This window comes from Ipomoea triloba, chromosome 1 (genome assembly GCF_003576645.1).
Source record: "Ipomoea triloba cultivar NCNSP0323 chromosome 1, ASM357664v1".
Lineage (NCBI taxonomy): Eukaryota > Viridiplantae > Streptophyta > Magnoliopsida > Solanales > Convolvulaceae > Ipomoea > Ipomoea triloba.
Genome location: NC_044916.1, coordinates 6,390,730 through 6,404,852, shown reverse-complemented (window position 1 = coordinate 6,404,852; position 14,123 = coordinate 6,390,730). Strand labels below are relative to the sequence as shown.

At 32.9% G+C, this 14,123-nt stretch overlaps 1 protein-coding gene across 1 annotated transcript; it reads left to right on the top strand.

Annotated features, from left to right (window-relative positions):
* The first annotated feature begins 9,587 nt into the window (after window positions 1-9,587).
* Window positions 9,588-14,065, top strand: LOC116028589 (CBS domain-containing protein CBSX5-like). Its single transcript, XM_031270350.1, has 2 exons — window positions 9,588-9,998; window positions 13,056-14,065. Exons 1-2 carry the CDS (start codon window positions 9,655-9,657, stop codon window positions 13,738-13,740), a joined length of 1,029 nt encoding a protein of 342 aa, XP_031126210.1. The 5' UTR covers window positions 9,588-9,654; the 3' UTR covers window positions 13,741-14,065.
* Window positions 14,066-14,123: the final 58 nt, after the last annotated feature.

The following is a 14,123-nucleotide window of genomic DNA, read 5'->3' as shown; positions in this document are numbered from 1 at the left end:
ATAAAAGGAATGAATTCCGCCCAAGGGGCCCAATCAACCACATGGGGTGGACTACCATTGCTAACAAGCAGACCGCAAATACAATTGATGTACTGAACGGAGACTCTCCCCCCCCCCCTCACCCCTCCCCCCTCCTCCCGGGCACGTTTTAAGGCAGGGGCTCTAGGTTCCATATATGGCATCATCATTGGATCAAATAAGAACTGTGTCTAGAAGAAAAATAGGAACCAAATTCCTTTAAAATAGGGAGAGAGCGATAAAATACGGTGATCTTTTCGCAAATAACTTAAACTTTGAGTGCAAGTAATAACATTATGGAGTGCACTTAGAATTACCATAAAGTGCATCACGTGATACATGTGTGTGTAATGAAATTATTTGCCTTTTACAATTTATGGTTTTTTTTTTTTTTTTGAGTTTATGGTTTAGCTTTTCCAAGTTAGTTTTGAAGTTCACTTTAGAGTTTAATTGTTTTTGTTTGCCTTTAAAATGAACCTAACAACAATATAAAGTACATTCAATAACAACATTAAATGCATCTAACAATTTCATTAATTACACCGAATGTGAAAATTAATTGCACTTAGGGTTCACATTTTAAATTTTACGGTATAGCTTTTTCTATTTGGTTTAATGGTTCACCTTTTTACTATATAGAAGTTTAAATTTTATTGTTTTGCTTTGAATTTAATTTTCTAGATTTATCAACATATGCACTTTCTAGTTTTACTTAGTTGTACTCTATAGTGTTAAAAGTTGCACTCTATATTGTTGTTACTTTCTATAATTACTTATGATCCGTGTTGGGGATCGGCTGGGTTGGCCGAGTTCAGTCCATGCTCGATTTGAGACGTGGCTTTATGGCTTATCATGGAGGAATGTGGTTAAATGATTAACATTTACCGACTTATCACCAATTTGTTTTAAAAAGTATATGGCAAATAAATAACTAAAAAACTTTGTGGTTAAGCATGCTTGACTTAGAGGATGTGCGACCTATTGGGAAGTAAGTATAATCCAATGCAAAGATCCAACAATTAGTACTAGAGTCTACTAGGTTTGTGCTATTCGAGATGGAGTAAAAGATGAGATTCCATGTAGTAGAACTCCTCGCGAAGAGAGGCACAAGACCTAGGATGCTACCCGAGGAAGGGTACCTGCACAAAGATAGTGGTGTATCATGTAGTCCGAAACAACTATTCTCTCTTCTCCTATTAGTAAGGGTTAAAATAGAAGCATTCACACATGTAGATTTTATTAGGTTTTTGCAGACCGAAAAATCAAGGAAGTGTTTTTAACTAGTGCGAGATGAGTTTTTGGGATAATCTTTTTTTTTTCTTGCAAATCTTGGTTTTTTAGGGCCCATAGGTGAGAGAAAAAAGAAAGCCAAACTCAAATAATGCGCGTTATATGCAGGGAGCGTGGCTAGAGTACACGTGCCCTCTGGCGTGTCTTCCCTTATGTTTAAAAAAATTCTTGTAACGCGTCAAACCATTTTATTTTCTTTTTTCTTTTTTTTTTCTCTTTGTTTCTTTTATCTCCTTGTTGGCCTATAAAAAACTGTGAACAATACCAAACCGATAAGGATGTTCTTATATTAATTAGAAGTTCTATTATGGGTACTTTTAAATTATACTCAATCAATTATACTCCCTGATGTGACAAGTATGAATATGATGTTTTCATTTTGCGAGCCGAGAAAAAGTTGTCTACATTCAAGATTTGTGTGAGGGAATAAAAGTTGATAATAGAATTTCAGAGTGCAAGTAGTATTTTTCATTAATTAGTGACCATTCTTACCCCAAAAACCTATGAGTTGACTAACTCTCAATATTTTATTTATTTATTTATTGTGCAATCCAACCAAGTTGGTCAGGCTTGATTTGGTAAGTTTTCAACGGAAGTGGCTTATTGATATTATTGGTTTGAACTGGTCAGCTATTTCACCTATACTAATTTACTTCTTTATGATCTTGTGTCGACTAAGGTTACAAGGCGTGATTTACTCACTGGACACTTTCACGTAATAGCTTCAGGTTTCTTTCGTCGCTAAAAATATTTTATTGTCATTCGATTCCTTTTGGTCTTTAAGGATTCATCGGTGTTGGATTTTGGATTCAGGGGATTATTGGTAATCATACACTGCAGATCACAATTCATATTGTAAAATGAATCACTAACATACATATTTATTTTTAGTATATTGAAAGTTTATTTTTAGCATATTACCCAAAAATAAACTTTTAATACATTAAAAATAAACAGTCAATATACTAAAATTGAACCGTTATTAATAATTTATCTTACAATATTGATTATGATTCACAAAATATTCGCCGATGGTTGTAGGTTAGTCAATGTTAGATAATAAGTGATATAACTTAAACAAAGTAAATAGAACAAACAAGACATTAAAAATTACAAGTCTTTTTGAGTTAAGTCAAACTAAATATTCTATTAATTTTGTTGTAATAATATAAATATATAATAATACATGTAATATCATTTGTTTAAGGTTATTAATGAAGACTCTTAGAGCATGGCCATCAGTAAATATTGAGGAGTTTATGTCAGGAAGTAATCTTAGTTGGCATGAGAGATAAGAGAAAAGAGAGTAAATGAAGTGCCTCTGCAAATGAAGTTCATGGAACAGTGCATTGGCAGGAGGATCCATCGAATCAATGCTGTGCTCGTATAGCGTGAGGCGTGCCTGACTGATCAATTTTTTTTTATTTTTTTAATCATATTTTTTTTTCCTCTCCTCCCACTTTTTCTTTCCTAATTACTCTTAGAAAACCCCTCAAAAATCGTGAAATAATCCAATTGATAAAGATGCTCTTAGTTTGGTTAAGAAGACGAAGGAGAATCAGTGCTACAAGTTATAGCTAGAGAGAGATGAATTTATAATCGGATACATAGATCAAAGGCAACAACCTTACAACCTGTAATTTCTACAGGTGACAAATTGATCATTGATAAAATGTTTGACAAGTTGAAAGGACATAAAACGAAAAAATGAAGGTAATTTAATTTTATGAAACGGCCTATAAATAAATTCAAAGTCTTGTCAAAAATAAATGTAAATTTAGACCACTTTTTATAAAAGCCACAAGATTAGAAGGGTGACGGCGAAACACCTCAACCATTCTTTAATTCACAACGTCACCTTGGTAAATTTGCCAAACAAACGTGTGGTGATTTGGAACCGAGTCTTAACTATTAAGTTTTGGTGTAGTACTAAACGGACTAGTCGAGTGGGGGATACACAATAAATACTGTTTCTTCTACCCTTCGTTTATAACTTGTCCCTCTATTTATTTCTAATTTCTTTTTTTTTTTTGTATACCATGTGGCCAAAATCCATGGTCCAAATTAACTTCACAGCTCTTAGTTGGTCCAACATTTTGGTCCATTCATCGTACCATCTTCTCAACTCCTCTTTATTATGATAAGTTAATTTTTTTTTCCTAAATTATTGATGTCATTCCACTTTTAGTCATTCACAAACCACTTATAATCTTTAGATTTATAGGTGATCCTCAACTCCTCTATCTTCTTCAGCTTTTTGCAATTGCAAACTTCAATCTTCACTCTTTATCGACCAGTAGAAACCTACATTACTGCATGTGCATCATAACATGCGCCTTCGTAGCCCGCAAGATAGTAGCAAGTCAATAGATCGTCGAACTGCCGCCTCTGCCTCAAGCTTTCCATCAGCACCTCCGTTGATCCTCGTGAGTCATCACTCATGAAACAAGAACTCCTCAAGTTCGAATGATCAAATCCTTAATCCTAAATTTCTAATTTCATAAATTCCTAAATACTGTATGAAATTTTCTTGTTAGATTTGTCAAAATTATTAAAAGTTTGCATTAATGTCTATAATGGATAAAAAGTTATGCAATAAAGTCTAGTAATTTTATAAATATTTAAATTAAAATTTTCAAATCATTCTTGAATTATATACATATACTGAAATTATAATTTGAATTAAAAAATTACATTAAATTAAAAAAAAAACTAATTAAAAGCCTAATAAATTAAGAAATTTAACTTTTATTATATTTTAATTTGTAATGATGGCCTAAAGTAATTCAGTTGAATCAATATCTATTGGGGATAGAATGGAATTGTTGCACTCGTCATGTTCAATTCATAGTTAAGGAAGTAAACTACTGCATGGATTGAACGGCAATGTATGCAACTTGATTTTGATTTGGACTTGCATGTTCTGACTCTTTTTCCAAGTGGCATTCAATTGTTGTTGCTGGTTGATAATGTAGGATATGATTGTATGGTTGATTGGTTCCGATATTTGTAGTGGCCCAGTCTTTTAATGTGTTGCTATTCTTTGTGTTAAAAATAAAAAATAAAAAAAAAATTGGCACGTACATATAGATTTTATTGGGCTAGATTTTAAAAACAACTTATAACTTATTCTTAAAGTATTAGCACTATTTGGTAAATAAATTAAAGTGTTAGTTAGTTCAATCTTTGCTTAAACTAAGAGAGATACGCGTCATCTCATCCATACTCCATGGATTCTAACTCTAATTAGTAGCATAACACCTTTTGACTTTTGACTTCTAGCTAATGGGGTGTTTGGGAAAGAGGAATTGCAATTTATTTTCCACTTAATTCTAAGAAGTTGAAAACTACAGAGTTTGGTTGAGAGGAATTGCAATTTTATGAGGATTACAGTTCCTCATATTTGAGGAATTGCAAATTCCACCTCTCCCCCAACGAACAATTCCATAATATATGAGATAAAAGTTTGGAGTGTGAGGACCAAATTACCCTCCCTAATAATACTAAGTCTTTCACTAGGAATTGCAATTACATGGACATTTTGGTCTTTATATTACTTATTCCTTTTCAATTTCAATATATACCGGCAAATTACTAAACAATAGAATTTGAATTCCTATTCTATTCCACCCTATTCATTTCGCACAACATTACAATTTATTTCCCCTTTAATTCTCCTTGCAACCAAACGACCTATGTATTGTTGAACTTTTCATTGTTATATACAAAGAATAGTTAATAAAAAAAAAAAGTGTTCCAAACAATGAAATAAAGACATTTTAAATAATTTACAATAACCATGATAAGAGTGTTATATAGCCGTCATTTAATAAATTATTTTCAAATTGATCCCTTAATATATATTTTGATCAAAATGCTCCTACTCTTAATATTTTGATTCGGTAAAAAAATAATATCACATACTATACAAACACAAAGACTAAAAAAAGTAATTGCCTCATTCATATGCATTTGTCAAATACGGAGTAGGATATAGTGCGTGCATTTAAGTAATCATGTATTCATGTTCCACCATTCATTCTAGACCTTACATTGGAGTCTCAACATGCACTGTGATTCCTTAATTAAAGTGCGACAAATGGTGGGCCTTCAGCTTATTCACTCATTCATTACTTTGATTCAGGCTCTGTTTGGCAGAGCTTATTTAGGAGCTTATAGCTTATTTTAAGCTACTAATAAGCTATAAGTTCTGTTTGATAATGTTCCTAAAATAAGCTAGTAGCTTAAAATAAGAGCTTATTTTTGAACGCTATCTTAGGTAGCGTTTCAAAATAAGCTAATAGCTTCNAACGCACCCTCACCTGACTTCATGAACACAGACAAACCCAGTCACGCCTCAAAAAAAAAAACATTGGCTAATAAAGATGTTAAGGAATTAGACGCAATTCTTACATGTGGCTTCTACAAATTTCCAGACCGGAGCTCGTTGTCACGTAATTAAGAATTTGAGATCCAAAGAATGACAATGCAAAATCAAGAACCCTTGGCTTCAATCTGCATGCACTATTTATTGAGATTACATACCGCCGATAAACTTCAAGATTCAAGTAGTAATATCGTCAATTCGCCATTAACGAAAGTTTAAGTTAGACTGACCTCTATATAGATGAAGGAGATTAGCAACAATATTGCTACTTCATTATTAGATGCTAGATCATGATTTGCTAATAATTTTATTTTCAATATTAAATTTTAATATGTAAACAAACCAATTTAAACTGTATGAAGATGCCCTTTTTAGTCTTTTTACATTTATCACCTTATCAAAAAGCTAATTTTACCAAACACTTTTAAGCATCAACAGCTAGCTTAACAACTCTTCAGTTTCAGCTCCTAGCTTATAGCTTTTCAGCTTTCAGCTACTTTTCAGCTTTCAGCTACCTCTTCAGCTAGGTTTGCCAAACATAGCCTCACAATCCTCGATCTGCATGCAGATACATCTCTCATCAGTACCTTTTCCAACAATGAATGATAAATGAATTTTTCCCAAATTCAATTCTAACTAAAACTCACTTTTTAATTTTTAATTGAGTCCATCATTAGAATCTTTTAAATGCGGACTATTATATAGACGTAAGATTTATCTAATATATGTACTCGGATAGTGTTGCAATTGCGAATTTCCTTTGTCACTATATATATATATGAAAAAGCATCAAATAGGCCATCAAACTTTTACTATTCATGCAATTGGACCACTTAACAAAAAAATGTGCAATTACATCATCTAACTCTATAAATTTGTGCAAGTAACATTTATAGCAGGTTATTTGCAGGTTAAATCGGTCATTTTTTTAATCTTTTTTTTTTATTTTATAAATCTAACGTGGGCAGAGGAGGAGCCTCATCCATCCAGGCTGTCGACGAACGGAGGAGGTGACTGCCTCTTGTAACTTGGCGGAGGAGGCAGCAACCTCCTCCTTTTTTAAAAAATTATTTTATTTAATTTACTTTATTTTTTATTTTATTAATGTATTAAAATTTTTAAAGAAATTAAAAATATAATTATTTTATTTTTTAGGAACATGTCATAAGAAAAGGTGATCTAAAACCTGTTGTCTACCTGTAAAGAATGTCAATTGCACACTTTTGGTAACATTAAATGGTTTAATTGCACACTCTTTTTGTTCGATGGTCTAATTGCACGAATAGTAAAGTTCGATGGTCTATTTGATATTTTTTCCTACACACACACACATATAGATTTGACTTTGTGCACAACGAATTTGATATCCCACATCAGCTCTACAAAAAATTAAAAATTGTGAAGTGGTACTTAAGCTTGGGCTTGGCTTGACTGTCGTATCATTTCCGCGCTCATCAAAATCATCACCTTGTCCAAATCTAGCTCTTGAGTGAAGGTTTGACTCAACTTTAAATACCACTTCATAATTTAGTAGGCACCCGATGTGAAATTGTATTGAGATTCATTTATGAGCCCACTCTCAATTTTAATCTTCAATATGAGACTATGAGAGTAATAATTTTAAGTTATGGGGTTTACCATTTGAGTTAGCCCCGCAAGGCTTATATTTTCATTTCCAATTTACTAGCAAGATGATTGCTTTTAAAGGATTTTTTTTATTTTGTTTTTTTTTCAACAATTTTAGCAACGTAGTACTGACTAAGGGTGTGTTTGGTTGGTGGGTTTAGGCATAAGGAATGTGTATGAAAGTGATTGTTTGTGTTTGGTTGATAGGTTTTGTGAATGCTACTATGGGTTTGGAATACCCCATTAATGACAAAACCCATACCCTTATTACATAAGGGTTTCATCTCCCTTCCTCCTTTCTTCCTCACTATTAATAATCATTCCCATTCCACCCAATTACCAAACATGTTAAATACTTTCACCAAAACCCATTACCATTACCAAGTATTTGATACCCATTCCGATTCCGATTCCCATGTGCGAACCAAACGCACCCTAAGATTCGTCATGCTTGCCAGCGGGGATGATGAGATTGGTTGCCAAATAAAGCAGCAATTTCATTGAATTAAGAATGAGGAACAATTAATTAAGAAATAAATAAGATATTTTTTTTAATATAACTGACCCTATTACGTTTTATTATATATTATTTAATTATATTTTTTCAACTTATTGTAGCACAAAGAGTCAATTCGTCTCCACTGAAGCTCGATCTTATAATCTCCCATATGAGAGAATCACACCATATCATCTGAGCACAAGGTATTTGACAAGATATTTTATGTTAAAATTTAAGTTTCGAAAAATGATAAGCAGCTTATTGCGAGGAAGAAAAATTACAAAAAAGCTTCTTTTTTTTTTGTTAATTAATTAATTTGATTTTAAAAAAACCACAATCAAAGCGACTTGTCTTTGTCCATTAATAAATGTAATAATCTTTCAATTCAACTTTTTATTTCAAGTGTAAATTATGTGGAAGAAAATTAATCTTAACCAGTGGCAGAGTTAGGATCCAAATTTAGTGGTGTCAAAATACTAAATTTAATATTACTCTCAATGATATATAGAAATATAAATATAAATTATATATTTATAAAAAATATTTGAAAAATATTTTTATTTTGTGATTGTGCGTAACACGGTTTTCATACTTTGAAAATGTACTAATAATCATTTATCAAATTATTTTACATTTAATTGCGTAATATATTCTTCACTATCTTCATTACTGAAAAAAATTCTTTCAATACTTGCAGTAACCGTTCCACTGATAATATTATAACTAATTTGACGAGTAAAAAAAACAAGAAGAGTTATTAAATTTTTTATTATTATATTTTGAGAATTAATTTTTTTTATTTATATGTTAACCCCATTATATTTATTTTAGTGCTATATATATAGTAGAGAAAGAACGAAAGGTCAGAAAGCTAGCTACCAATATTTTTTCGGTAACTCAGTATTACGAGTCTTCTAGTCCGAATAGATTACAGACTCGAAGAACTATGTAGCTAGAGATATCTATCGGGCCAACCTATTTAGTTTTTGACGTGTTTTATGGGGATGTCGGGCTTATCATTTCCGACTAATTTATTTTATTTTTTTTGTTATTGGGTTCAAAACTTGGCCCTAACTAACTCTAAAATCTCAGGTTGTCAGGTTTATTGGGCGGACTCAACTAAAACTTTTGACATTTTTAAATTGACATTATTGTAATAAGCTTTCAATTTTAATAAATAAATTAACTAGTGTATTTACACTAATAAATCTAAACTTATACATCATTCAATCAATATAAACTTCCATTTCTAAATTCCAATTCAAAATAATTAATATATTTATACTATAATATAATATTTATAGTATGTTCTTTTTCATTATTTTTTTTCATAATAATTAATATACTTATACTATAACAAAGAATATGTTTATGTGGCTCTAGTTATCAGGTTAGGCCATTAAAGTTCATGCTAGCCCTTTCGAGTCACTGAACTTATTGTGTCAGGCTTATCAGGTTAATTTTTATTGATAAAAAAATATTTTAGCCCTAACTACTTTAAAACTTTGTAGGTCTTATTGGGTCATTCCATCAATTTCGAGCTAAGATTGATACATTAATAGTCTAATATGTATGATACTTAACATGTAAGTTATTAAGTAAAATATTTAGTTAAAACGTGAATAAAAATAACATTGTTGGTGTAATTAATAATGTAAAAATGAAAATTAGTTGTGGGGGGCGTGAGGTGTGCGTGGGGTAGGTGTTGAAGTGTGTTTGTTGGAGATCCAAGCTAAGCTAAACACTCTCCTTAATAAGTAAGCTTCAACCCAAAAACCCCTTCGCCCAAAATAAGCAACTAACCAAACACTCTTTTCTCTCTCTTTGTACTTGCATGGCAACTGGGTTGTTGGGTCATAAGGTAGCTGATCTCTGCCTGGGCAAGCCGGCGTTGAGGTCGCTCTCCGTCGTGTCGGCCACCGTGGGAGAAGCCCTGGCGGCGCTCAACTCCGGCGAGGACGACGCCATCAGCGTGTGGAGCTGCGACCACTCGGTCGGCGGCGAGAACAAAGAAGCAGGGTGCGTGTGCATTGGGAAAATATGCATGGTTGATATCATCTCTTACCTTTGCGAAGTTGAGGAGAATCTTTCTTCCCCTTCTTTGGGTCTCGCTGCACCACTCTCTGTCTTGCTCTCTCAGATCCCTGGCCCCATTCGCCACCTAGAACCTTCTTCTAGGTAATATTATTCTATCCAATTTTACTACACCTACTTTCAAATCTTACTTTATAAATTTTACTACTTTCTAACATGACAGACACAATAAGTTACTTTTTCTATGTGAGTCCCGGTATAAATGTTTACATTAATATTTTATGTGTAGAGTAAAAATTGAGTATAAAAAATAAAGTACACATAATATTTTTCTATTCTATCAATTTAGTGCTTTTTTCAACCTATTACATTACTACTCTACTAGAACAATATCCTCTTTTTTTTTTTTTTTTTTAAATGTGTTTGATAAAAATTTATTTACTATTTTCACTTTCAACACCATAAATATTAGAGTGAGGCTCTTGTGAGGCCGTCTTACATATCTGACGAGTCATTGGGTCATAATGAAAATGTAATACTTACTGAAAAATATAGTATTAATTAGGAATAAGTTGTTTGTTACTGATAAGGAAAATTGTATTACTTTTGAGGTAAAAGAATATAAGACTAATCATGGATAAATGTGTAATTGTTACTTATGAGAGAAAAAGTAATAATGCAAAAATGTGACGCTTTTGAAAAAAAAAAAAAGTGATACTAAATCAAAATATAATATTAAGGGTTGAAATTGTAATACTTATGTGAAAAATGTACTAATACTTATCAAATACTCAACTCTCAACTTTGACTCACAAATGATAATCTGTGAGACGGTTTCATAAGAAAATTTTCCTAACTATTAACCGCTTCTGATCCTTAAATATTATATTTGATATACAACTTTCACTATTTTGTTACATTTAATTAGTGTTTCTGATTAAATATTTTGTCCGTAAAAATCAGTAGAAATACATCTCATTTTCAGTTTAGAACTATATTATTACCTTGACCACTTTGGCTCCTAGATAGTAAAAATGTATAGTTTTTAATAAGAGGATGTGTTACACATTTACTATTTTTTATTAAAAAAAATTATTAGAAGGACCGTATGTATGTAATAAAATATTAAAATGTGACAACAATAATATTTAAGAAAAAAAGGGGAGAATGAGTGAATGACTTAATAATTGTGAGAAGAAAAGTAAAAAATAATTGTTTTTTTTTTAAATTTCCTATTCGAATATAATTAATTCATGACCGCGGAATGCTAATAAGTATATTCAAGAAATAGTAGTAAAAATTGACTTCTCTTGTGATTGGAGTGAAGGAATTTCTCAATTGCATCCCATTACTAGAAACTTAAAGCAATTTTTGTTCATGAAATAGGTCACAATGAAATAACATTTTTAAAAATAGACATATTCCATTATGCGTCTTGACATATTATTTCCAGGAATAATTATGAATAACATTCTTGAAAATGAATTATTCCCTTTGCAAGGGAATATTCATTCTTAGGATTCCTTGATATTAATTGAGTTCTTGAGGATATCTTTTTTTAAAATTATTATAATACTAAAATGACACTTTATAGGTCATAATGAGGTAAGAACCATGCCCTAGGTGATGACACAAATCTAAACCATTGATCTAGTAAATATAACGAATGAAAATAAACAAATTTATAATAAGGTTCAAATTGGCCACTGAATGTAACCTAAAAGTACAATTAGACCACTGAACCAAAAAAAAGTACAATTAGGCCACTGAACATTCCTAATGTATTCAATTTCACCTAATAGCAGGTTACCATGCATTTCATCAGTTAACTTGTTTATGTGGACTATGAGTTGACATTTTAAAATAATTTTGGGAAAAGGGTCAAATACACTCCTGAACTTTACTCAAAAGTGCAATTAGGCCCTTCAACTTTAAAAAGGTTCAATTAAACACTTGAACATGTCATTTTGAGGCATCTAAACCCAATAGCCGGTTATTCACTTGGAATAACCGGTCATTTGAATTTCCGACTATTTTCCGGCGAAAGAAAAAAGCTCCAGCGAAAAAAAAAAACTCCGACGATAACAAAAATAAAAAAATAAAAAAATCACGCCTTCTCACCGGAGAAGACAACCGGCCAGTCCCCTTCTCAGGTGGAGAAGGCGACCTCTGGTGAGAGGACGAGACTGGTCGTCCTCTCCATTAGAGAGGAAGACCAACAGTCGCCTTCTCTAATGGAGAGGACGACCAGAGGTCGCCTTCTGCAATGGAGAAGGCGACTACTGGTAGGAGAGGACGACCAGTCTGGTAGACTTTTTTTGCGGTGGTCAACCGATTAGCAGCGATCAACATAAAAAATTTACTGTAACTTGTTGGTTACTCGTAAATTAGGTTTATTTGACTCAAAATAACAAGTTTAAGTGTTTAATTGAACCTTTTAAAAGTTGAAGGGCCTAATTGCACTTTTGAGTAAAGTTTAAGGGTGTATTTGACTCTTTTCCCAATAATTTTTAATAATAAACTATTAAAATATAAATAATTTAAAAAATTGAAAAAAATAATATAAAAAAAAAAGCACTTGTGGCCACCCCTACCCCTTTTAATAATACTCATTGCATACATTTGGAGTGTTCAGTGATCTTACCGCACTTTTTTTTTGTTCAGTGGCCTAATTGCACTTTGAGGTAACGTTCAGTGGCCAATTTGGACCTTATTCCTTTATAAAAATAACCCTACTCATTTTAAAAATTTGTACAAAAATTGATGCCATTTATTTACTTGATTTTCCATCCATTAGATATTTGATTTGAATTTACCCACAAATTCTCATATGGTGGAGGGTATTCATATAATTAAGATTCCCATGTGAGAACTATGTGGACTAATATGGACCATAGATTTTACAAGATCAATGCCCATATGTTAATCCAATTTTATGACTAAATTTCAAAATTTGAAGCATCCATGGACAACTTAATAACTAACTAAAGACAAATCAATAAATTAAGAGACGAGTAACTAATCCCAGCATAACACACAGCAACGAGTTGCATAACATACAACAAAATGTTACACACCACACCGAGACAGAATGAGTAAACATTTTTTGTTATGAGAAGCATGTTTATATAGAGATTACATAACATAATTGTATGGTTAACTAATCTAACTAATTAAAATTCTAACGTGATTATATTGCAGCGTAGTAGAAGCCATTGATTTGATGGCCCAAGGTGTCCAGAACCTCGTAGTTCCTATAGAGAGAGTAAGGTCATCATCCTCAAGAAGGAAATTCCATCTGCAAAAGAAAACACCTCCGGCGATCACAACCCTTCACAACGCCCAGGAATTCTGCTGGTTAACTCAAGAAGACGTAATGAGATACCTTCTAGGCTCAATCGGCCTTTTCTCGCCTCTCCCGGCGCTCTCCATTCACGCGCTGGGGATAATCGCCGCCGAATTCTCCGCCGTCGGATACCACTCGCCGGCGTCATCAGCTCTGAAGGCCATTCACCGCTCCCTCGCCGATCAGACCTCGGTGGCGGTGGTGGACGACGACGGCGTTCTGATCCGAGAGATCTCCCCTTCCGCCCTCGCCGCCTGCGACGAGACGGTGGCCGCCGCTGTCGCCGCGCTCTCCGCCGGGGAACTCATGGCCTACATCGACGGCAATTCCTCCAGCAGCCAGTCGTTGAGGATGAGCAGAAGAGCGGAGGCCATCGTGTGCCATCCCGGCAGCTCTCTGGCGGCGGTGATGATTCAGGCCATCGCGAATCGTGTTAATTATGTTTGGGTGATTGAGGATGATTGGAGCCTGGTCGGAATTGTGACATTTTCAAACATCTTGGAGGTTTTTCGTCAGTATTTGGAAGAATCTGAGACCTAAACTTCGTCAGTTTAATGTTAAGTTTGGTGTTTTCAAGGAACATTGCTTTCTTTCTTTGAGTATCACAACTCAACTTCAAAAGCAACATTTTCAATTTTTATAGGAAGAGTTAGCAATTTAGATTTAAGGCAAAAACTCAGACCATTTTACAGTCTTAATTCGTGAGACGGATTGAATCTTGATTAATGAAGTCAAAGAGGACTGAGACTGTTCGAATCTTGATTAATGAGGTCAAAGATCTGATCCATAAGTGTTACTCTAGATTTTATTTTTGGAACTTATTAAAGTGTGAAATTAGAGTATTATTTGGAAGAAATAAAAAGATTTGCAGTTTTTGGTATCCTTTAAAAAATTGTTTGCATACCAACTAATGTAATGCAATT

What these genes read in the sequence shown, in the direction of transcription:
- LOC116028589 (XM_031270350.1), top strand. Translation starts at nt 9,655, where the DNA reads ATGGCAACTGGGTTGTTGGGTCATAAGGTAGCTGATCTCTGCCTGGGC. An exon ending in CACCTAGAACCTTCTTCTAG is followed by an intron (nt 9,999 to 13,055) that starts GTAATATTATTC and finishes ATTATATTGCAG; the next exon opens with CGTAGTAGAAGCCATTGATT.